Source organism: Ovis canadensis, chromosome 1, assembly GCF_042477335.2.
Source record: "Ovis canadensis isolate MfBH-ARS-UI-01 breed Bighorn chromosome 1, ARS-UI_OviCan_v2, whole genome shotgun sequence".
NCBI lineage: Eukaryota > Metazoa > Chordata > Mammalia > Artiodactyla > Bovidae > Ovis > Ovis canadensis.
In genome coordinates, this window is record NC_091245.1 from 14,484,315 (window position 1) to 14,509,679 (window position 25,365).

At 46.2% G+C, this 25,365-nt stretch overlaps 1 protein-coding gene and 1 non-coding gene across 3 annotated transcripts in view; one reads left to right on the forward strand and one right to left on the reverse strand.

The window, feature by feature from the left end:
- MACF1 (microtubule actin crosslinking factor 1) overlaps positions 1-25,365 on the forward strand; it is a 343,697-nt gene that overhangs the window by 14,884 nt on the left and 303,448 nt on the right. Inside the window, exon 1 of one of the 2 annotated variants that reach the window (XM_069586911.1) lies at positions 2,684-3,090. The exons of the other annotated variant lie outside the window; for it this stretch is intronic. Within the exon in view, the coding sequence (XP_069443012.1) occupies positions 2,997-3,090 (94 nt within the window). The 5' untranslated portion in view covers positions 2,684-2,996. Of the gene's footprint in view, positions 1-2,683; positions 3,091-25,365 lie in introns of those variants that run through there. 2 annotated transcript variants of the gene reach the window in all.
- On the reverse strand, positions 18,441-18,627 carry LOC138431070 (U2 spliceosomal RNA). Its single transcript, XR_011253518.1, has one exon. It is a non-coding gene; the product is annotated as a U2 spliceosomal RNA (small nuclear RNA).

The window sequence follows — 25,365 nt, forward strand, 5'->3', positions numbered from 1 at the left end:
CCCATAGGAGGTGGTGAAAGAAGTTGAACCTTAGGGAGAGAGGCACCTGGTGAGGCTTTTAAGAAGAGGAGGACACTCAGAGAAAATAGGGCTTTATTTACTTGCATTACCCCTTCCCACCACTAGATGCCCTTCGGAGTACACCTTGTCTCCTTCAGCTTCCCCTTGGCAGCCTCTTTGGAAATGCAACAGCAGTCTCACTATTGGAGCAAAGGAAAATCATGGACCAAAAGGAGAGAGCCTCAGAGCTGTCCCAATTGTGTGGTCTGGCTATAAATTTAGACGGTTGCCTGGAAAAAACTAAAAACTCCCCTGCCTAGGCTTCATTCTTCCCATCACTCCCCACCCCCCCAGCAGCCGCTTTGTTCCTCTATCCTTGTAAAATTTTCTCTGTATAAAACGGGAACATCAGCCAAACATGTGGACTTCCCCTTTTCCATTCATTAGAAGAATGCATTACTTCAAAATCTCTTGGGAGCATTTAAATGCAAATCGTGTCAAGAAGCCCTTCTAGCCACAACCCAAACCAGAACTTTCTTCCTTAATTACCATGCTTCTTAATGGCATCTCAACCCCTTGCCCTCTCCCTCAGATCACCCCCGAAGCCTCCAGCAAAGCCTAGTTCCCAGAACAGATTCTCATTCCCTTCCTGCACTTGCCTTTCCTCACCTTTGGCAATTCTTGAGCAACCTGCTCGCTAAGTGGTGCATGTAGCAGCCGCAGGAAGGGATGGAGCAACTTTCCAATTTACTGTGCTGAAAATGAGGAGGCAGATACTGTTTGGGGGCGAGGGTGGAGGTGTGTGTGTCTGTATGTTTGTGTCTGGGCTTTCCTAGCTCCTCTGCTATGAAATAATATAGGAAATGCAGATGACTCAGCATGAATAGAGTCAAGATCCTCAGAGTTAGCATTTCTATATTCTCTGCTGTTTACGAAAAATGTGCTTATGCCATCAATCACTGACTTCTGCATCCTGCATTTTCTACTGAAAGCCTTTTATTTTAAAAAGAATAAACCTCAAGCTTCTTCTCTTCCTTTTCTTAAACTGAGCTCATTAGCAGTTGATGCCAAACTGTGAACTAGCTTTTTCTGAGTACAGAGGACTAAACTGGAAGGAAACGAGCATTTGTCCAAGGCGCCTCCCTGTCTGTCCTCTTTCAGGCCCTTCCCTGTATGATCTCTATGCCTAGAAGTTGGGCAGGTCAGCAAAATTTGATGGAAAAAGACATGATTAATGACTTGCTCACACAATTTCTGATCATGGTATGATGTGGAAACAACCATCAAGCACCTATCAGTGAAAAGCATCATCTCTTCTTGTTATTAATGTGCTTGCTGAGCACTAATCAAATACTTGGCACTACTCATAGCGTACAGAGATGCAGGCCTTGCCCCGGGGTGAGAAGCTTCTCTTAAAAATCTGGAGAATGGGAACTGAAATGGAAGCCCAAGTCCCAAATTTGTCAGCTCAGTGTCACATGAATTCTTTTTTGACTTGCTAGTGCGCTGTTATTGTGAGATCAGTGAGCCTAATTTTTAACTCACAACCACATTCCCACCTGCTTGCTGCTGCCCTCCCCCTAAACCCCCAAAATTAACAGACTTGCGGAGGCTGGGAAGGATAATGGCTAGATAGGTGTAGATGTGGGCAAAAAATCACCTGCATTTACCTGAGTTCCTCACTGCTCTTGCCTCAGTGCAGCCCATGAATACTGGCCTGAATGGAGGATCAGAGGATGTTGGGAATGCCCTCCTCAAAATGGTCCTCAGTATATTCCTACCCGCATTCCCCAGCACTCTTTCTTCATTCTTTCCCTTTTCCCTGAGGACAGAGAGTTAGTGGCTTGCCTTTTTCTTCTGTGAGCAGTTAGGCTCCAGAATCCTTTTGTTGCATAGCAGACTCTGTTCAGCCTCAGGTCCCCACATTTCTCCCTTTTTATCTAAGCCTCTGTCCCTGTGGCCGTCACGGTGTAACAATATTCCTGTTGCATCGGTTCCCTGTAGATGTGTTATCTCCCCTCTCTCCTCTTATTCACCCCACGGTTCAGTCAGAATCCTGTTTTCCTTCCCTCAGTTGTCATTTCTCAGGCTCTGGCTCCTCGTTCTTGGCCTGGTTTATTTCATGGAGCTGGGATTCAGTTTCTTCCGTTTCTGGAAAACCCTTTGTTCCTGGGATTCTTTGTGGTCTGAGTGTTCCCTTGGCCTCGCCCGGCAGCCCGTCTGGATCTTGCCCCGGCTTCCTCCTGACCGTGTCTGGCCCTGCGACCTATCTAGGTCTTTGGCTCGCTCCCTAACCTTCAGCGTCCCTGGGTCCTTCTCCAGCCGCGGCACAGGCCCAGCTCGGCTTCTCTCCAGCCAGGGGGCTCCCTCCTTTGTCCCGGCTCCGGGTGTGGGCCCGCCCCGAGTGGGGCAGCCCGCCCGCCCCGCCGAGTGGGCCCCGGGGCTCTCCCCCACCGCGGCGGCCGGCCGGGCCTTTCATCCCGACGCGCCGGGAGCCTCCCACCCGGCGGGGCTCGGGCGGAACGCCCCCGCGGGGGCCGGCCTCGCGCCCCCCACCCCGGCCCCGGCCGCGTCCCGGCCGCGCGGGGGGCCCACAGACCCCGGGGGTGGGGGTGGGGGTGGAGGGGGTCGCGGGGGCGGCCGCTCGGGGCCCGAGGAGGCGGCGGGGAGAGGGGCGGGGAGCGGGCCGGGCCTGGCGCTCCTGACGGGAGGAGCCGCCGCCGCCGGCGGGGCGGGCTGAGGGAGGAGCGGAGCCGAGGGGTGGGGAGGCGGAAACGCCAGCGGGACCGGCGGCGGGGCGCGAGCGGGCTGAGGAGCCGAGCGCGAGCGGCAGGCCGGACGAGGCGGGCGCGGAGCGGAGAACCGAGAGCCGGGGGCACCGCCACCACCGCCGCCCTCGGGCCGCACAAAGGGGTCGAGGCTGGGGCTGCCGCCTCAGCGCGCCGGCCTGGAAGCGGCGCCCGCCGGGGCCCCGGGAGAGCGCGGCGCGGGCGGCCATGGCCGGCTACGTGCCGGGTCAGCAGCCGGCCAACCGCAACCAGGAGAAGGAGTTCGTGCAGGCGTACGAGGATGTGCTGGAGCGCTACAAAGGTGCGGCGGCGGCGGGCGGGCGGGCGGCCCTGGCCGGGGGCGGGCTGGAGCCGGGGCCCGCGGCAGGTGGGGCGGCGGGCGGGGTGGCGCCCACCCGCGCCGGGGCCGGGCCGGAGCGGCCGTGGGCCGAAGCCGGCTCGTTTCTAGAGTTGAGACGAGCCTCCGAGCCCTCTCCCACCTGGGACGGCGCCTTCACAGCACTAGTTACATTATGAGCCCTGTTATCTGGCCTCTGCTAGAAGGAGGCGAGGCCAGGCGCCGCTTCGGAGACCAAACGCGGCGGGGAGTGCGGGGAGGAGGAGGAGGAGGAGCCGGGGCGGGAGAAGCCACCCGTTCCTGGAGAGGCTCGGACCTCCGCGTGCCCGCCGGGGTCCCTCGCCCCCTTTTGTCTCCTTCGGCCTCCGATCAGTCGCGTGGCAGCGGAGGTTGTGAATCACCTTGGTTCCTTGGGGGTCGGGGTGGGGGGCAGTGGGTGAGCGTCGGGCGGGGTCGGTGAGCGTGCAGGTTTGGTGACGAGGTCGCCTCCCACCCCCAGCCCCTGGGCTTCCAGCCTGATCGAGGCAGGGGTCTACTGGTCTTGGTCCTCCCGACCCCCTAAAAATTTGTCTTGGGAGGTCGGATTTCCAACCCCTGGAAGCTCTCTTGCTAAGCAGTTCTGCAAGTTAATGCCTTGTCCAAAGCCTGGGTGTCTGCAGAGAAAGTTTTGACAGGCCCGGAGGCTGGTGGACCGCGTTTGCCTAACTGCTGGAGGTGCCCTTTAAGTGGAAGCAGGGATTCGTGGCCTCGGTAGGCCCATGCTTTGATTTTTAACATCTAGTTTTGGGATTTTGCTTTGTGTGGCGGTTGTGCTTGCCACAGACATGGAGATTTCCCCAGAAACTACATGGACAGCACTTTCTCCTGTTTTATTCAGCTGGGGCCCTTGTGACTGGGCCTTTAGTTTCTTTTCATCTGAAGGAGAGGAAACTTCAGCCCTTTTGACCGAGTCCAGCATACTTGTTTATGGCAGCCACTCAGTGAAGGGAAACTAATGAAGAAGCTGTAAAACGCTCCATCCCCCCGCCGTGCCATTAGAGCTCTGCTTGGGAATGCAGCAGAGAGAGAGAGAGGTAAAATGCTGAAATGGACCTGTTTAGGAGTTCTACTTGTTCCCTTCTGCATCAGCTCCTGTAAGCTGTCCAGGTTTTCCTGCCTGCAGCAAGTTTTCTGTCAACCCCCTTGTGGTCTTTCTTTTAAGAAATGTGGTTCATTTCAGTGCACAAAGGGATTAGATTGTGCTGCTGAACTTCATTAAAAAAAAAAGTGCTGCTAAGTGGATGGTTTCATTAAGTTTCTTTTGCAGGATTTTGGGCAACTCTTGTGCCCCTCTGGGCCTGTCTCTGGCTGCTGTAGCTTTAAAAACCAGCAGAATTAAAACAAAAATAAGTGAAGAAATCCCAGTACTTCAGTGGATCATCTTGCTGGTGGCCTCCAGCTGAAAGGAAGTGCGATTGCTGGCAGGTGAAGCTAGGAAAGAAGGGGGAAGTAGGGTTTGTTCCAGGAGAGGCTCCTGTGTCCAGTCCTTTTAGCTGTTTCACTCAGTTTGGCCTTCCTCTGAAGGACTTTGATCAGGTGTATAGGAATTTGATCCTTCCCAGACACAGATCTCTTTTTTGAGCGGAAGAATGAGTCAAAAATGGTGGGCCAGAGTCAATTAACTTGAGCTATATGAGACTGTTGTGCAGTCTGCTTTATGCTTAAGTGCCAAAGAATTTCTCTCCCTTCTCTGCACCATTCTCACTGGGAAGTCAGGGTGGATTAGCATCCGAACCTTTGTTACTTTGCTGTGTGGAATTTCTGCATTTTCCAGACTTAGAAATCCCCTTATTACCTTATAGAGAACTGTTTGCCTAAGCTGGAATCAGTAGAGTGAGCAGGGGAGGTAGTTTGTGAGGTTAAAGCCAAACATTCTTTTGGAGAGAGTTGGGGAAAGAGATGTTGATGATGATGGGGATCCTAGACACTCATTGTTTGACCCTTAAATGACTTGGATCTCTCTGCTTCTATTAATTTGTAGTCTCCTCACTCTACAAATGAAACAGGATTTTCGTACTCAGGAGAGCTAAAGTTTTCAGTTACATACACTGTCCCAGAAGGGGCAAAGATGAGAAGGGAAGCGATGCATTTGCAGCCTGAGGGGAGTAGGGCAGTATGTGTTGCAGCTGTATTAGGGTTGGTTGTCAAGCATGGGTTTTCCAGAATTGTGCCTGGCAACCATTTGCCTGTGTGTTGGTAGTGAGCATGGTTTTGGCAGGATTGGATGCAGCCTGGAGATAAACACTCTCTCATCTCCTGAATATCCGAAAGGCTCTTGCAGACCTTGACTGGCCAGCAAACAGGAGGTACTAAGTTTAGTTTAGTACCTAAACTTTGGATCCTAGCATTTTACAGTAAGCAGCAACCTGACGGAATCAGGATAGATTCTTCATTCTTCTGATCCTCCAACGAACAATTATTAAATATCTTTTAAAGGTAACATAGTGTTAGCCATGGAGATGCCAGAATTTTGAATGAGATCTGGTTCCTGCCCTTGGTCATTCATATCTAGCAAGGGAAACATACATGCAAGCAGATCGTTGTGATCCTGTGAGCAGTGCTGGAACCGATGTGTGTGGGTGAAGTGCTGCAGAAGCAGAGGAGAGATGAGTGTCTCCACTTGGGGTTCTCTGGGAGGTCTGAGAAAACTGGTGACATTTGAGTGAGCCTTTAGGATAAATGGGGTTTAGTCTGATGGAGGAGTGTAGGTAGGGGAGAAGGCAGAGGAAATAACACGTGCAAAGGCGTGAAGGTATGAACTGAATGGAGAGGTTTGAGGAATGGGAGTAGTTGAGTGTGACTGAAGGGCTAGAGTTTTGTGGCAGCTGGTGATACTGTAAAGAACTCAGAGTCCAGCATATAAAGATTCTTTTGTGGCTTCATTCCATGGGCATTGGGGGAGTTAGTCATTGAAAGTTAAAAAAAAAAAAAAGCAACCGTTTGTAGGCCAATTTTATTGCTTCATAATAGAGGACATACCTGTCCAGTGATTGGAAATTCTTACTGCTGCCTGGAGCACACTTTTCCTTATACCAAAGTGCTTGTGACGCTCATAATCAGATGGTTGCTTGGTAAATATCAAAACAAGAGAGAAATGTTTCATCCAGATGATGATATGGACTGGTCACATGTACACTGAGGTCCTTATGAACACCAATGGGAGCTAAGAAGGAACAGTCAGAGAGGTAGAACCAGAAGCTAATTCTTTTCCTAGTATAGAGACACACTCTATCCTTGGTCACGTATGGACGGAGTTTTAGCTTTTAGAGAGGACGTTTACTTCCCTGGTGGCTCAGATGGTAAAGTGTCTGGCTATAATGTGGGAGACCCAGGTTCAATCCCTGGGTCGGGAAGATCTCCTGGAGAAGGAAATGGCAACCCGTTCCAGTATTCTTGCCTGGAAAGCCCCATGGACGAAGAAGCCTGGTAGGCTACAGTCCATGGGGTCGCAAGAGTCAGACATGACTGAGCAGCTTCACTTTTCACTTTCACTTAGAAACAGACACACTCTGGATTTGAGGTGAGTGGTTAAACAAAAAAGGTAATATGTAAGGAGGAATTATACTATGTTTTCACAAAGCCCCAAAGACTGAAGGGCCTTTACATGCTAGGCTGGACTAGAAATAAAAAAGAACGTTTACGTTTCAATATTGGTAACATGGACTATTTGGTATTTAAAAGCTTCAGAGTTCTCAGCAGGTGCCAGGGGTATATGAAGCTAGTTAGGACTGCTTTTTTTAAAAAATCATACCACAGAAAAGAACTTACAAAACTTAGTGCACAGAGAGGAGTGAAGGGTCGGCATACTATTTAACAAATTGAGCAAGGCTTTGTATTTCTTCAGCCCTGCTACTGCTGCCACTGCTAAGTCGCTTCAGTCGTGTCCAACTCTGTGTGACCCCATAGACGGCAGCCCACCAGGCTCCCCCATCCCTGGGATTCTCCCGGCAAGAACCCTGGAGTGGGTTGCCATTTCCTTCTCCAATGCATGAAAGTGAAATGTGAAAGTGAAGTTGCTCAGTCGTGTCCGACTCTTAGCGACCCCGTGGACTGCAGCCCACCAGGCTCCTCCATCCATGGGATTTTCCAGGCAAGAGTACTGGAGTGGGGTGCCATCGCCTTCTCCAGTCCTGGTTTTGCCATTTACCTACACTGTGTGACCATGGAAAAGTTGCTTAACCTCTGAGCTTTGCATTTCTCATCTGTTAAAATGGGGATGACAATACTAACTCCTTGGGATTCATAAGAATATAAATGAGCTATCAACACATATTAGGCCATTAAGGTTCAGTAAAACCTTCATATATATAGTACTTTGTATTTTACAGAGTGGCCTCATATTCATTACCTTATTTGATCTCCATAATATCCTGTAAGGAAAGTATTATACCTGTGGGCAAATTTAGTAATACAGAGTTAAATTATTGTCCACTAGTCAGAGGATCCTGATGGCTCATATGGTAGAGAGAATCTGCCTGCAATGCAGGAGACCCAGGTTTGATCCCTGGGTCAAGAAGATCCCCCGGAGAAGGGAACTGGCTACCCACTCCAGTTTTCTTGCCTGGAGAATTCCATGAACAGAGGAATCTGGCAGAGTGCAGTCAGTGGGATTGCGAAGAGTCAGACACAACTAAGAGGGTTTGAGCAACTTCAGTGAGAGGATCCAGGCTTCTAGATGAAAGTTCCATGCTGTGTGGAAAGGAAGGAAATTCTTCCAGTCCTTCCTTTTTCCATGCAGAAGGAAATTTTAAAATCAGAGCAGTGACTTGGTTGAAGTGAGTTAACTGAAAATAGTCGTTACTATCATTGTTTTTTTTTAGTTAGATTTTTGTCAAAGTATACATACAGGCTTCAGCAATACATGAACCATGAACTTCCTGATGTTCAAGCTGGTTTTAGAAAAGGCAGAGGAACCAGAGATCAAATTGCCAACATCCGCTGGATCATGGAAAAAGCAAGAGAGTTCCAGAAAAACATCTATTTCTGCTTTATTGACTATGCCAAAGCCTTTGACTATGTGGATCACAAGAAACTGTGGACAATTCTGAAAGAGATGGGAATACCAGACCACCTAACCTGCCTCTTGAGAAATCTGTATGCAGGTCAGGAAGCAACAGTTAGAACTGGACATGGAACAACAGACTGGTTCCAAATAGGAAAAGGTGTACGTCAAGGCTATATATTGTCACCCTGCTTATTTAACTTCTATGCAGAGTACATCATGAGAAATGCTGGACTGGAAGAAACACAAGCTGGAATCAAGATTGCCAGGAGAAATATCAATAACCTCAGATATGCAGATGACACCACCCTTATGGCAGACAGTGTAGAGGAGCTAAAAAGCCTCTTGATGAAAGTGAAAGAGGAGAGCAAAACAGTTGGCTTAAAGCTCAACATTCAGAAAATGAAGATCATGGCATCCGGTCCCATCACTTCATGGGAAATAGATGGGGAAACAGTGGAAACAGTGTCAGACTTTATTTTGGGGGGCTCCAAAATCACCGCAGATGGTGACTGCAGCCATGATATTAAAAGACACTTACTCCTTGGAAGAAAAATTATGACCAACCTAGATAGCATATTCAAAAGCAGGGACATTACTTTGCCGACTAAGGTCCGTCTAGTCAAGGCTATGGTTTTTCCTGTGGTCATGTATGGATGTGAGAGTTGGGCTGTGAAGAAGGCTGAGTGCCGAAGAATTGATGCTTTTGAACTGTGGTGTTGGAGAAGACTCTTGAGAGTCCCTTGGACTGCAAGGAGATCCAACCAGTCCACTCTGAAGGAGATCAGCCTTGGGATTTCTTTAGAAGGGATGATGCTAAAGCCGAAACTCCAATACTTTGGCCACCTCATGCGAAGAGTTGACTCATTGGAAAAGACTCTGATGCTGGGAGGGATTGGGGGCAGGAGGAGAAGGGGATGACCGAGGATGGGATGGCTGGATGAGTCTGAGTGAACTCTGGGAGATGGTGATGGACAGGGAGGCTTGGCGTGCTGCGATTCATGGGGTCGCAAAGAGTCAGACACGACTGAGCAACTGAACTGAACTGATACATACAGAAAAATATTTTCACAAACATAAATCATATATACCATCATTCACATCAACAAAAAGAAAATTATCAGCATCCACAACCTCTGTGTACTCTCTTCCAGTCATCCTCTGCCCCCACTATCCTAACTTGTAACATCACAGACTAGTTTTGCCTCTATGTACAGTATGTCTCTGAGAGTGATTAACTGTCATTGTTAATATCATTTATTGTTATCAGTTTTTAGCCCCTGAACTACTGTCACACACTTTATGTGGCCTGCATTTCCAGATCTCTGAGCCGTGAAGGATTTATTTTTCTCTCATTATGGGAGAGGTTTCATGGTATATAAATCACTGAGACAATGTAGTGTGAAGTGATAAAATTTTGTTAACACAGTGGTTGGAAAATACAAGCTTAGGATTTGGTATTGTTTATCTAAGTGACACTGTGAAGCAATCTCTTAGTTAAATGTACACTTGGTTTTTAAGTTCCTTTTTAGAACACAGCCCATGAATTGGAGTGGATAGCTTCTAGACAGAACAATAGAGTAATTGCTGCTTCTGGTCATGGACACTGTTAATTCAGAAAGTGAGTCAAGTCCGTCTGCTGGGAAATCACAAGGTTTGGCCACATTCATGCTGTTGAAATCATAAATGTGTGCATGTGCTAACAGTGCTTATGAGAGCTGCTGCTTGCTTGCTTGCTTACTGTCTTGGACTTGCTTGGCAAGTGACATCATCCATGCCAGGGAAATACATCAGCTGAGGCCTTATTGTCCTGGTACTTTTCAGTGCCAATTTCAGGTTTTTAAGATCATCGTATAGAGAATACTTCAGAGTGCACATCTGGGAAGAGGATCAAAGTCACAAGTGAACAATTATGGGTTGCACAATGAGTTGGTAGTGTTTTCTCAATGATCCTGAAAACACCCAGGCATTCCTTTTACTAAATAAGGTTGGCACTTTCAGCTTCTGACAATTATATGTTGAGCCATGTTGCGACTAGGTGTGTGGAGTGCTAAAGCTCCTTCCTGTCTTTGCTCCTCATGGTTTTGGCTGGAGTGTAAGCCTCTGTTCTCTCGCTTCTGTCAGGGGCATTTACTGATTTCCAGGCCTGGAGGAACTCTTTCAGACCCATTGGCTTTGTGTGTTTGCAGTGTCTAAGAATGTTTATTCTGACTTTTTTGTTACTTCTAGTAAAATACTATCTTTTTCTTCCAGACCTTCTCAGTTCCTGGAATAAATTACACTAAATTTCTGAGTCTTTGTCTCCAGTTTTTTGGCCTTCCATAATTTGACTTGTTGTGCACAACGAAGTCTCGCCACTGTGATTGCTCTCTGCTTCATTTGGGCAGGTCTCAGTAATCATTCCCTCAGGTCCTCATACCTGCCCCTGTACCTTCCTGTTCTCTCTTCCTGGGATGCCCACTCCCTTTCGCTTTGATTCTTCACATCTTATCTCTCCTTATTAGCGCTAAGCACAAGGCCTGTGCCCTCCATGTGGCTTTCTCCCATTCCTCTATCAGAAATTGATCTCTCCTGTCACTGATCTCCTGGAATGTCTACCTCGTAATTAGTCTTACAACTATATACTGTTTTGTGTTATTCTTGCATTGCCTCATGTCTGTTTGAATTGTTTCCCTAATGAGATTTTATATTCTTACAGAGTAAGGACTTTTCATACTTGTTTTGCATGTGGTCCTTTGGCAGAGAATTTCTCTGAAGAGAAAGGGCAATCTTGGCAGCACTTTCAAGTCATATTTTAAGATAATTTTCTTTTCATATTGTAAAAGTCATATGTGCTTATATGCCTTCTGTGTATGTGTGGAGAATGTGTAAAGGCAGGCCTACCTGCAGATAGATGTGCTCTAGCTGAAGAGAACACAGCTCGCAAGAATAGGCCCCTTTTAGCAGCCTGGGATCTGATACCCTTAGCTTGCCTCTGGCTCCATAAATTTTGTGTCAGATTGTGAGTCTGCTTTCGTGGGGCCCAAACAGTTGTTTTTCTTTCACTGTCCAGGACTGCTTCCTTCTGTAGGACTATGTGTCAGTCATCAGGATGTGCCAGTTATCAGGTTGATTTGGGCTGTAGCCTAGGACAAGTTAATTAATTGGTCAGTCAGCATCTTTCTTTTGGGCAAGGGCTTTGCCAGATGTACTGTTGGGTTGCCTCTTACCATTTCACATTTCTCTCATCATTTTTATTCAGAAAGGTAAACAGTTCCTTTGTGTGAGTAAAAGAACAAGCTTGCTTAAAGTGTCTGTGAAGTTCAAATGGTTTCAACCTGCAGGAGCATGTTGGATTGAGATATATAGGAAGGGATTTTTTTTTTGAGGGGGGGGCCATGTTTTTCAGTGGGTCTTCAACAGTGAATAAGCTCACTTTCGTACACTGCGTTCTACTAGCAGCTATAAACAGATACTCTATTGGGGAGTGTGTTAACTGGAAGATGGGGGCACTTAGAGTTGAAAAGTAACATTGAGATTAGGGGTCGAGGGAAAGAAGGTCCTGAATGTTCATATGGGGAGCCTGAGTTTTATGCAATGGCAGGATTAGTGTAGTGACTGTAAATGATGAATGAGAGTGGAGATTGACTCTCTTGCATGTCACTGTTGCAACTGAGTCAAGAGGTTAGATTAAGGGATATTAAAGAGGGAGGGGCCTGTTTGAGAGACATTCTGGGCAGGGCTTCCCAGGTGGCATTGACAAAAGAGATGTGGGTTTCATCCCTAATTTGGGAAGATCCCCTGGAGAAGGGCATGGCAACCCACTCCTGTATTTTTACCTGGAGAATCACCATGGCAGGCTATAGTCCATAGGGTCGCAAAGAATCCGACATGACTGAAGTGACTTAGATGCACAGGGACCTAAGTTTAGATACTTTAACAACATTGTTAACTCTTCTAGAAGATTTTGTCTTGAAATGAATTAACTATCACTCATTCCAGGGCTATTCCAAAGCAAAATCTTTTTTCTTGTTTAAAAATCTTCTTCTAAAGATTTTACTCCAGCTGAACTTGTTAGATAGGGCTGTGTGTTTGAACGTAGGGCTCAAGATTGGGTTTCTTGGTCATTACGTCTCACTTAAATTAGCAATGCTGAGTTCCCCAGACACTGACTCTTCCCATCCTCTGACAGCCTTCAATGTGTGCTTCCAGGAACACCTGCTGAGAATTGCATAAGAAATCCTCTTAAATCCCTTCTAAAATCTTCCAGTATATCTTAAAGTGCTAATCTCCCAGAGTGTCGGGGGTTGTTTGGAGGATCCATTCATTCATTTAACTAGTGTTTATTTATTGACCACATCGTGTGGCAGTGGGATCTTAGTTCCCCAACTAGGGACTGAACCCACGCCCTGCAGTGGAAGCTCGGAGTCTTAACCTCTGGGCCACCAGGGAATTTCCAGTAATCATTTAATGAATATCTGCTCCAAACTAGGCAGTAGGCAAAGTGTTGAAGGAACAAACATAATGTCCTTGCGTCTCTTTGACCTTACAGTTTAACAGGGAAGACGTTTTGGTGGACTGACAATGACCTTCCATTGCAGGGAGTGCTGGTGAACATGGGAGTCTAGTGCCATCGTAGTGAAAAGGAGTACCCACGACAGCCAGCGTAGGCAGGGGCCAGGGAAGACATCCAAGAGGAAGTGGCTGACTTGCCACCTGGAGAATTCAGAACTCTGGGCAGAAAGTTCAGGTGAAGGGCATTCTGGGCAGCATGAACAGGAGGAGGGATGGAGAGCCTTAGGAGAGGAAACACGGGATCTTAGTAAGGGGGAAGTGGAGGATGTGAGGGGAGGAGAAATGAGATGAGGTGGCAAAAGTGGGCAGGCTGGAATGTTGACTGATACTCTTATCATACTGCAGAGAGTTCAGACCTCACCCTACAGGCTTTGGGGAGCCATTGAAAGATCTTAGGCAAGGAAGACTGGGATTGGATTTACACTTTAGAAATACCCCTGCTCTAGCAGAGCTGTGACAGAGGACTGGAGAGGGGCAAGGCTAATGACAGACCAGTTAGGCGGCTGTTAGAGTAGTTTACGAGTGATTAGAGTTTAAACTAAGGTGTGGACATAGCAATGTGGAGTGGACAAATCAAGAAATGTTAAGGGGTAAAATCCATTGGTTTTGCTGACTAACTGGATGTGGTGTGAGAGGGGAGAACCTAGGATGACTTGCAGGTTTCTGCATGGGTGGGTGGTGTCATTCACTAAAATCGGGAGTCTAGGAGGAGGAAGGCTATTTGTGGGGACTGGTGGCAGTGCTGGCGCAGGGGATGGTACTGAGTTCCGCTTTGGTTGTGTTGAAGTTGGGGTTTCTGAGGGGCACCGGCAGAGGTGCCCTGCCGGAGGGCGCCTATAGGATATGGAGCTCAGGAGGGCTCTAGATAGGAGTGGACGGACCAGGAGGTTGCTGAGCGAGTGTGTATACACTGAGAGACAAAAACCCTGGGGAACTCCCAAGGAGAGGGTGGCTTGGGGACCAGAGGAAGAGGATCCCGTGAAGGAAATCGTCCACCGAAAGTGAGTGCCCAGAGACGTAGGACGAAGAGGGGAGACCTGAGTTCAAGAAGGAAGCTGTGTCACACCGTGTCAGATTATTTAGAGGTCAGGCAAGACCTTTCTCCTCTGTTAGAAAGGTCACCTTTTCCTGGAGCATGTTCAATGGCAGTATGGACGGTATAGTCCAGAAAGCAGTGGGTTGGCGAGTGAATGAGAAGTAGGTTTTGAAACCTAGACTTGGATGAAGTAGAGAGGAGGAAGGCCCAGACTAGTTAGAGAGGGATGTAGGGGTGGAGAGCATTTTGCTTGTTAATTGTAACACAGAATTAAACATTAACACAGAATTAAGTTTAAGTGCTGTTTGAAAAGAATCAGCAGAGGAAAGAATAAAATTCAAGGGAGGGAGAGAATAATTGATCAAAGTGTGAGATCCAGAGTCAAAGGAGGAATGTGTCTGATGAGAAAGATAGAGGGAGGAAGCCAAGAACGCAGGTGGTCGAGCTGGTTGATTAGAGGCCAGGGAATTTCTCCTGATGGGTTCTGTTCTCTCTGGAAGTAGGGGGTGAAGTTATCTGCTGAGAGTAGGGGTTGTGCATCTGTATGTGTGTGTGCATGCTTGCCCAGGTGTGTTCATTCTCTCCCTCTAACCCCAGAAGCACTCACCAACCTGAGTCTAGACACTGAGAGAGCAGACAGGTGGATTGATCCGGGATCCAAGTTTTCCAGTGTAGGTTTGATGGAAGAATGAAGGGTCCTTACAGAACGGGGGTGGGGTGGGGTAGGGTAGGGGGCTTCCTTGGAAGCTCAGCTGGTAAAGAATCCGCTTGCAATGCAGGAGACCCTGTTTCGATTCCTAGTTTAGGAAGATCCCCTGGAGAAGGGATAGGTTACCCACTCCAGTATTCTTGGGCTTCCCTGGTGGCTCAGATGGTAAAGAATCTGCTTGCAGTGCAGGAGACCTGGGTCCTGTCCCTGTGTAGGAAAAATCCCCTGTAGGAGGGCACGGCGACCCACTCCAATATTCTTGCCTGGAGAATCCCATGTACAGAGGAGACTGGCAGACTACAGTCTATGGGGTTGCAAAGGCTTGGGGACAGCTGAGCGACTAAGCACGTATGCACAGAATCAGGGGTCTTTCTAAGAAAATGTAACATCTGCTTGGTTATCGATTGTTTATGTTATTTTCTGACTTTTATTTTGTGCCCCTAGAAAAATTTTAAACTCTTTCGGAACCTTATGTAACTTGTATATTCTTCTGTATCATTTAGTAAAGTACAGGGCAGAAATTGATTTTTTCTCTATTTGTTGACTTAATCTGACTTTTGCAGTTAGGAGCATCTTGACTCTTGACAAGGAGAGAGGCTTTTCTCCCCTGTGGTCTTTAATACTTGTCTCACTGTCTGTTGTGGGAGTCCTCACGAGCTAGCCTCGCTTACTCTCCCCAGGGCAGTTGAGCTCAGGAACATTGGTGCTTTCCATGAAGACTGCAGGGTTAGTATTTCCTATTCTGTTTGGACCAGGCTTGTGAAGTCCGGGTCCTTTGCAGGACTAAACAGAGTGGCTATTGTGGAGGACGTAGCCTCCTTTTTGTTGATTTTGGCAGGCAGGCAGCGGATGTGATGGATTTGTTCTCATGACTCAGAACCTCCCCTGCCTTACCTTAGCAGATTCAATATAATCAAAGTGAAGTCGCCCTCAGTCATGTCTGACTCTTTGTGACCACATGGACTGTAGCCTGCCAGGCTCTTCTGTCCATAGGATTTTCCGGGCAAGAATACTGGAGTGGGTTTGCCATTTCCTTCTCCAGGGGATCTTCCCAACATAGGGATCAAACCTGCATCTCCTGCATTGCAGGCAGACGCCATACATCTGAGCCACCACGGAAGGTTAATATACAATCATCAGGGAAGGTCAATATAATCACAATTTTTCAAATCATGATAGTGTCCTTCAGAGTTTATCTGACCTTTGTATCTACAAAGAGTATTAGTTACCCTTCCCTTTGTCCTCTGCTTGCTTGGGTTTTTTTGCCTTTAGTGTAGAGGGTATTTCCTGGTGTGTTAGGTCCCCTTCAGAATTGACTTAGGTCTTCCCCCTGTGGTATTCTCTGATTTAGTTGTTAACTGGTAGGTTCTCCACAGTGTGACTTGTTTTCTGTTCTTTGTTGTGTAAATTTGGACTCTATATTGGGTGAACTTGATGTGAGTCATCCCTGGGAATGGAAGGTGTGTCTCCACTAATTTGGAGAGTCTTTGATCTCATTTCAGTCCCTGGTTTGGCTGATCCAGTTTCTGAGTCCTGCAGGAGGTGTGTGTATGCGCGCTTATTAGTTCCTTGCCTCTCCTTTCACAAAACGCAGTGGGTGCACTCCAGGGGATGCTGCTTTACGTGTATGATCGCCCTCTGCTAGCCTTGTCATCACCATCAGCCAAAAAATGCCTCTGTTAGGGGCCTCTTTGAATGTAGTGCAGTATCTACCACTGAATAAGTGGAGTTGGTAAACCCTCCATCTGCCCCCCGGGAATGAAAGTATACAGTGGATGTTACAAATGACAGACAATAAAGAACGTATAAGCAGTTGAACACATAATAGATGGTTACTCCTTTTTTAGGTATCATTTTCCCAGTAGAAATTCTCCTAAAAAGAGACCTAGTCCAGAGGGAAAGGGGTTTGACAGAGTCAAGCTTATCTTCTGTTCCAAGCAGAGTGACAGGGAGCTGCTGTCCATGGCCCTTTGGAGTCAGGCAGTTTCAGTGCCCTTTCCAGTTGTGCAGAACCTTATTTCCGTGTTCCCTCTCCATACAGCCAGGTCAGGATCCTAACTGGGCCCCCTGCTCTCTGTGACCTGTGGCTGGAGTGGTAGGCAGGAGACCATCCAGAACACTTGGGTTCCCTGTACAATGGTAACATGAGGCAATTCATCCCAGACCTTCTGCAGACACTCAGTGTCCACACAGAAACCAGAAATGAGCCATGGGGTTGCTGTTGGGTTGGAAAGAAACTGGGCTGGGCTGGGCTTGGGCACCTCTTGGCATCGGAATGTAGGACCCATCCCAGCCTCTGTTGGTTAGTTTCCCAAAAGGAGAACGGACCAGACTAGTTCAGGCGGGGTGCTTTGAGATCCTCACCTCTCCCAGAGGACTGATGCATTGTTTTTATTGTTGTTATTTTTAATTAGTATCACAACACTATTCATGTAGTGCTGCCTTTATTAGGAAGAATGGGTGTCTGTGAGGAGCTGGAATTTCCCTCCACCTGCCTGTGGGAGGGAAAGCTTTAGAGGGAGCATTTGATGCCCATTGCGCAGGCCTCCTCGCTCGCATCATCCTGTGGGCGGCTCCTGGGGTGAGGCAGTGGAGGCCCTGGTATGAACATGCCATTGAGAAAGGATAAGAGGCAGTAGCCGCTGTAGTTGTGGGCACAGGCGGTCTGTTAGTAAGTGTGGATGGGCATGGGGGCACTGCCCTGGGGGAGAGGCAGCCTGCCGTCTCTGTTGTTGCTGTTGGCTGCTTCCCTCTGCCTTTGTCTAAAAGCAGAGCCACCCTCTCTGTCTTCTTTCCTCTCCCACCTCGCCTCCTCCTCTTGATCATATCTCACTTTCGGGCTTGTAAAGATGTGTAATGCCTTCAGCAGATAGGCTTGTGATAATATGGAAAGTTAAAGAAATAAAAGCTCCAGAGATTAGAAAGTTGAGTGGGGATTTGATTAGTGGTTTAAGTATAACAAGTGTTTTTCTTGCAACTCATCATAAACCAAAACTGCCTTATAGCATTTCTTATGTTTTTTTTTGTTGTTGTTGTTAGTTAACTTTTTGTATGTATTTGTTTGACCTTCCCAACCTAATTATGATCTTGTTCAAGGTGTTCAGTTCAGTTCAGTCACTCCGTTGTGTCCGACTCTTTGCGACCCCATGAATTGCAGCACGCCAGGCCTCCCTGTCCATCACCAACTCCTGGAGTTCACTCAGACTCACATCCATCGAGTAGGTTGTGTCAAACGAGATGCATGTGATATACCAATACTTGAAAAAACTGAACCAATTTGCAAATGTTCGTGGTGGTTATATTTCTTTGTTCTTCCAACAACTTAGAGCACCTGCAGTGGGTTTTTCCATATGATTGTCCCACAGACATCTCAAACTTGATATGTCCAAACGGGCATCATTGTCCCTCTCCCTGCTCCCAGACCTACTTCACTTCCTGGGTCCCCAGCTCAGCTGAATGTCTTCCTCACCCATCCAGGTGTACAAGCCAGGAATCTGGCTTCATGCAGGTCTCCTCCCTCTCCTGCATCCTGCCCAGGCGACCAGGCTTTCAGCAAGTTCCATGGATTCTGCCTCCTGTAACTCTCTCCACCGCTCATCTCCTCCAGCGCCACTGCTAATATATGAGTTCAGAGCCTTATCGCTTACCAGTACTGCTGTGATTGCTCTTTACTCCGACTTTGCTCTTACTTCAAATTCCTACCTGAAAAAAAAAAAAAAAACAACTTTCCAAAACTGTAAAACTGTTCACATCGTGTGGTATGTTAGTAAGAGAAGATAGTGTGGACAGTTGTTTTTTGTTTTGTCTCTATGTTGGGTGGTGAAAAAAAAATGCTCTGAAAAACCATCCCTCCGTGTTTCCCAAAGGGTGCCTGTGCAGATACACACAAGCTGTAGTGAAAAACGGAAGCAGGAAGACCAAAGGCAGCAGTTCTAGTTCTCCATGTAGACCAGCTAAAGTCTACTTTTCTGTACCACCTTTTCCCCCTTCCTGGAGGTACTGCAATATCAGGCCAGAGCTAGGAGTGAATGGCGCAATCTCGTATCCCAACTCCCTGCTCCAAAAATCCATTTAATATATTGTCCTCGGATAGAGGGCGTACCAAATATTAAACTGGTAAGTGTGGGCAATTTTAAGGGAGCTAATAAAGGCAGAAAATATTTGTTGGTGTTATTAGCTGCTTCCTCTTGTTTGCATATTTGTCTAAAAGCAGAGTGGAAGTTCCTGCATGTTTTTGTTTATTAACTCTTGTATTCCTAGTACCTGGAAGAGTGTCTGGTGTATGCTGTTCTTTAGTTGGTAAGTTGTGTCCAATTCTTTGCAACCCCTTGGACCCCCACCAGGCTCCTCTGTCCATGGGATTCTCCAGGCCAGATTACTGGAGTAGGTTGCCATTTTCCTTCTCCAGGGGATCTTCCTGACCCAGGGATCGAGCCTGCATTGCATTGGCAGGGCGGGTTCTTTACCATTGAGTAAGGTACTCAATAAATATTTGTCAAATCAATGAACTGGAAATGAACAGTTGAGCTCACTCTTGCTCCTTGGAAGGAAATGAAATGAGGAATGGAAAAGCGTTAGTAACTTGCCCAAGGTCATGTAACTAGTGCTAGAGCCAGATCTCACCAGGCGAGTGGTGATTTTTCTTTTTTTTTTTAACGAAACCATGCCTAAACACAGTTCTTTTATGTGTGAACAGAGGCACATTATCGGCTTGATTGTGTATCCCTGTGAGGAGGGGTGGGGAAAGGAAACTAATACATATTAAACCCTGAATGCTAGGTGCTTTATCTCATTTAATCGTCACAAGTAGCATCCTGTGACAGTCCAGTGATCTTGGTGGATATTACAGATGAGGAGGCCAAAGCTTAAGGGACCTAAGTAAGTTCCCTGAGGCTCACATGCTGGTAAGCAACTGAACTAGGTTTTTGTACTCAGGCCTGTTGAACTCCAGTGGGCAGGGGGCCCTCTTACCTTAAATTTTGATTTTGTAGTCTGAGTTGCTTTAAAGCAACTTAAGATGTTCAAGTCAGACTGCTCTTGAAAATGGTCTGATTTGAACTGCTCAAACAGAGTTGCAGTATTGTTTGTTGTTGTTCGGTCGTTATGCTGTGTCGGACTCTTTGCAACCCCATGGACTGCAGCACACCAGGTTCCCCAGTCCTTCGCCATCTCCCAGAGTTTGCTCAGATTCATGTCCATTGAATTGGTGATGCTATGTAAATACCATCTCATTCTCTGCCACCTCCTTCTCCTTTTGCCCTCAATCTTTCATAGCATCAGAGTCTTTTCCAGTGAACTGGCTCTGTGCATTAAGTGGCCAAAGTACTGGAGCTTCAGCATCAGTCTTTCCATTGAATATTCAGGATTGTTTCAGTTTAGTTCAGTTCAGTTGCTCAGTCACGTCCAACTCTTTGCAATCCCTTGGACTGCAGCACGCCAGGTCTCCCTGTCCATCAACCAACTCCTGGAGCTTGCTCAAACTCATGTCCATCCAGACGGTGATGCCATCCAACCATCTCATCTTTGTCGTCCCCTTCTCCTCCTGCTTTCAATCTTTCCCAGCATCAGGGTCTTTTCAAGTGAGTCAGTTCTTCACATCAGGTGGCCAAAGTACTGGAGTTTCAACTTTAGCATCAGTCCTTCCAATGAGTATTTAGAATTGTTTACCATAAGCCAATCCCATGGAATAGAGGGAGGGATCGTGGTGACAGAGAGGGGTGTGCGGAGCTCTTGAGTCAAAAAAACAATCCCATGCTCTGGGTAATGCTAGCCCGCCATTCAGTTACATCACACAGAACTGAATTTCAGACCCAGGACCACTATATAAAGGCTCAGACCAGTGCAGCACTTCTGAATGTGTTTGGTAGTGTTCATAAGCACTAAGAGCACAAACAAAGACAATACCTAAAATGTAGGACAGGTAGAGCAGGAGAGAAGGCTGCGCCTGATTGAAGCTAGCTGTTTCTGTAGTAAGTAGGCAGACCATAATTACCTGTGTTGCTCAGAGACCTAAACTGAGAGTGGGGGTGGGGAGAGGTCACACCCATTGTCTTTGGAGAAATGATGGGAGTAAATAATCCTTAGTTTCCAGTTTACTCCAGGAGGTTTCACCTTTCAGAGTCACATGTGGACTTTGAGGTGGTACCTTGTCACCCCAGATCATCCAAGCATAAGGTTAACATTGTTTTTGTTAGAAATCCCCTTAGATTCCCCAGCTATTCATTTTGAACTCTCTATTAGCTTCCTCTCCATAGCTTTGTGTAGCCTGCCTTAGAAAAGAGAGTGGGGCCCAGGAGGGGAGAGGAAGGAGCAGGGAAGGTAGCAGAGAAACAAAGACTTAATTAGGAGGTTCCTCTGTCTTTTGGGAGTTAAAGTCCTTTTCATTAGCTGATTGCTGAGCTGGGAATGGAGACCCAGGAGGAGGAGGAAGAATTGTTGTGGAAGCAGAATAGTTAGAGACTTGGTGATCCAGGACTAGCAGAATCCATAGCACCTGGGAGCTAGTTAGAAATCCACAGTGTTAGGCTCCACCCCAGACCTGCTAAATCAGTTTTTATTTTAGCGAGATTCCCAGGTGATTCCATGCAAAATTTGAACAGCACCAAGTTGGTAATAAACAAAGCGGTTCAGTGTAAGGGATTTTGGAGTCTGATAGATCTGGGATTGAGACCTGGTTTGGCCATTGAATAGCTGTGTGATCTTGGATGAATTCTTTAATCTCTCTGTGTCTCAGCGTCTTATCTGCAGAATAAGGGGACTCTCTACTTCTTGGGCTGCTGGGGAGAGTAAATGAAATACTGATTCTTTCTGCGGTTGATGGTGTCTTAGATTTAATGAAATTTAGTAATGTCTGTAACCTATCAAATACTGAGCCTGGTACAGAGTAAAAAATAAATGTTATTGCTAATAACTGAATTAGGCAAATTTTCAGGAACAAAGCGCCTATTTCTTGTTTCCCTCTCTATCTCTCAATGAGTGCATTTGTCTGTAGTTTAATAAAACTACAGTCAGTATGTGTATCCTCTTTGATGTTTTACTTAGCATTATTATTTAATAATAGTTGGAGCAGGAGCAGCTAACAAATATAACACTTATTAATATTCCAGGCACAAAAATTTATGTGTGTCTTTATTCATTCAGCCCTTAGAGTAACGATGTAAGACAGGATCTCTATTTTCAGGTGAGGAAACCAGAGAGGTCAAGTGGCTTGCCCGAATCACACGGCTGGTAAATTGCAGAGCCAAGATTTGAACTCAGGTAGTCAGTTTCTAGCATCTGTGCTCTGTTTTCATGTATTACTGTTGTCCTCAAATGAATGGGATGTAATGGAAATCAGGAGACTTGGGTTGGGTACCTAATTCTGATACTAACTTATTTGTGACTCTGATCAAGTCAATTTACTTCTTTGGGCCAATTTCCTTATGTAAAAATGGGCGAATTAGATAGGATTTATAAAGTCTCTTTATTAATTCACTCAACACACAGTGCTTGAAATTAATAAAAGATTGTTAACTGGTTCAAAAGTACTTGCTCAGGCAGGTTGGTTTAGTTAAAAGCAAGGGGTTGGAATCTTGGCTCAGCCACTTTCTGGCTGTATGATGTTGGGTAACTTACTTAACCTTTCTAAACATTGATTTCCTCACTAGTAATGGGGTGATAGTTCATAGCATGCAGGGATTTATGAAATTTGAATAAGATAATGTGTATTAGCACCTAATATCCATGAGGCACACAGTGGATAATGTGCAGAGTTCTCTTTCCTTCTTTCTTTACATCCAGGGATGGTTAAGGAAGCAGATAGACTGAGTTCAAAAGGAGTAAGAATCTATATTGGACCTAGTGTCTTTTTCCCATAGTGGTATTTTCATTGTTGGGAAAAAAAGTGTATATATAGCCAGGTCCTGTCGTTTTTTAGTAATCCACCTTTGATTTTAAATTAAAATTTGCTTAAAAAATACATAGTTTATGAGCAGTTATTCTCGTTTAGTCACTAAGTCATGTCTGACTCTCTTGTGACCCTATGGACTGTAGCCCACCAGGCTCCTCTGTCCATGGTATTTCCCAGGCAAGAATACTGGAGTGAGTTGCCATTTCCTTCTCCAGGGGATCTTCCCCACCCAGGGATCTAACCCATGTCTCCTGCATTGGCAGGTGGATTCTTTACCACTGAGCCACCAGGGAAGCCCCATTAAAGTAGGATAAATGCCAATTTAAAAAAAAATGGTGTATTGCTTTCCTGGGGCTGCCATAGCTAAGTACCACAAACTAGCTTAATGCATTATTGACCAGAGATGTATTAATACATCCTTTGTTACTCAAACATTATTGGCCAGAGATGTTTCAGTATTCATTTAACATAACAAATTGCTGGCCACCGGCATTAGTTTTCTGCAAAAATTCCCCAGTCAATAATGTGTTAAACAACAAAAATTTATTGTCTTACAGTTCTGGAAGCTAGATATCCGAAATCAGGGTGTGTCAGCAGAATTGACTTCTTCTGAGGCCTGTAAGGGCGAATCTCTTCCAGGCCTTTTGCCCAGCTCTGGTAGCCTCAGGCATTCCTCGACTTGCAGATGGCTTGTCTCTATGTGCTTTTATACCGTTCGTATGTGTCTGTCTTTTTACAAGAAAACCAGTCGTATATTGGGTTAGAGTTCACCCTGAGGGTCTCATCTTAACTTGATCATTTGTAAAGCCTGTGTTTCCGAATAAAGTCACATTCACAGGTGCTGTGCGTTAGGACTTAAACATCTCCTGGGGGACACAATTCAAACTGTAACAGTTTGTTTAGCTACTTCTAACCAGGAGAGAAGAGCATGTATGGAATTCTGCTTGTCTCCCAGAATTTATTACTAACTGTTTTTTTTAACTTTATAAATGTGCATACATATATCTCCTCCCTCTGGGACCTCCCTCCACCCCACCCCACCTAATTCATCACAGAGCACTGAGCTGAGCTTCCTGTGCTTTATAGAAGGTTCCCACTAGTTATCTATTTTATATATGGTAGTGTATATATACATCAATTTGAAGGGGTGTTTCAGAGTCGCATGATCATGCAGAGTTGATGTTTGTCTGCAGGTACTGGAACGGGTTCTGACTGAGTAGTCTCTCATGCTTTTTGGTTACTGCCCACCTTTGTGCCAGATAATGGTTTGAAATCCTCCTTTATCTCTCAAAAGTCAATAGGAAGTTTTCATGCGAGCAGAACAGTGATTTTCATCCTTAAAAGTTTTTTCCCCAGCTTCTCTGGGCCACCTGCTCCCTGTGGCTCCCAGCCTCTTCCTCCATCTTGAAAGTCAGCCGCGTTGAGTCTTTCACCGTCCTTCCGACATCTTCCCTCTCTTCACTACGACTCTTTTGGTAGGAACACAGGAAGAAGCCAGGGTCACCCCCTGTCCTGCTTGCTTTGCTACACCTTGCTTTTGGCATCATTTAAGAAAGAGAGGGGAAATGGATCTGGTACATAGCATTGTAGGATATGTCTTTTTTTATGAACTGAATGGATTAATAATAAAGCTCCCATTAGTTGAATTTTTACCATGTGCCAGGGACTGTGTTAAGCACTTTATGTACACTAGCCCATTTAATTCTCATAACAACCTCATAAAATAGATATCATTATTATCATCATTTTACAGAGGAGAAAGTGTAGGCACTTGTAGTTCAGTTGGTAAAGAATCTGCGTGCAGTGCAGGAGACCCTGGGTTGGGAAGATCCCCTGGAGAAGGAAATGGCAACCCGTTTCAGTGTTCTTGCCTGGAGAATCCCACGGACAGAGGAGCCTGGCAGGCTACAGTCCACGGGGTCGCAGGAGCTGGACACGGCATACAGACTAAACCACCAGCACCGAGGAGGAAAATGAAATTCAAGCCAGTGAGATGACTTGCCCAGGGTCACATCTAGAGATATAACTCAGGGGTGACAAAACTCCTGCTCTTAACCACCATGTTAGACTTTCCCTTCATTTCCTTGAATAGAACTGCTTGGCCTGAGCCTCCTTTTTTCTAAAAACTCCTAGTTCTGAAAGCACAGTGACTGAAAGGGTCAGGGAAGTGACCTTTATATGCATTTCTTAGAGTTCCTATTGTTTGTGAGTGGGAAAGGGAGTGTGACTTGTGACTTCAGTTGGCACTTCTTATTTAGCGGTTTCAGTCTTTCCAAGGGGCCCTAGTCAGGTGTGGGACATTGTGAGTTACTTTAAAACAAAGAATACTGTTCTAGAACTGAAGAGGAAAACACACAGGCTTCCTATGCTTATCTAACTCTCATTATGATTACAAAATTATACATGCTTATTGCAAATTTAAGCAGTACAAATTAAAAGGTAAAAGTTTTCAAGTCTTTCTCTCTGTAGTCTCACTGGTCAGGGTAAATGGTCTTTTAAGTTTAGTTTGTATTCTTTCTGCTTTTTCCTTGCCAGGTTTACTGTTTTTTTTTTTTTTTTTTAATAATTGAAGGATAGTTGATTTATAGTGTTGTGTTAGTTTCTGGTATACAAAAAAGTGATTTAGTTATTTTTATATATACATACATATCTATTCTTTTTTATATTGTTTTCCATTATGGTCTGTTGTAGGGTATTGACTATAGTTCCCTGTGCTACAGGATAGGACCTTGCTGTTTACCTGTTTCATGTATGGTAGTTTGTATCTGGGCTTCCCTGGTGGCTCAGATGGTAAAAAGTCCACCTGCAATGTGGGAAACCCAGGTTTGATCCCTGGGTTGGGAAGATCCCCTGGAGGAGGGCATGGCAAGCCACGCTAGCGTTCTTGCCTGGAGAATCCCACGGGCAGAGGAGCCTAGTGGGCTACAGGCCATGGGGTCGCAAAGAGTTGGACACGACTGAGCAACTAAGCACACATCCAGTTGGTATTTGCTAATCACAAACTCCTAATT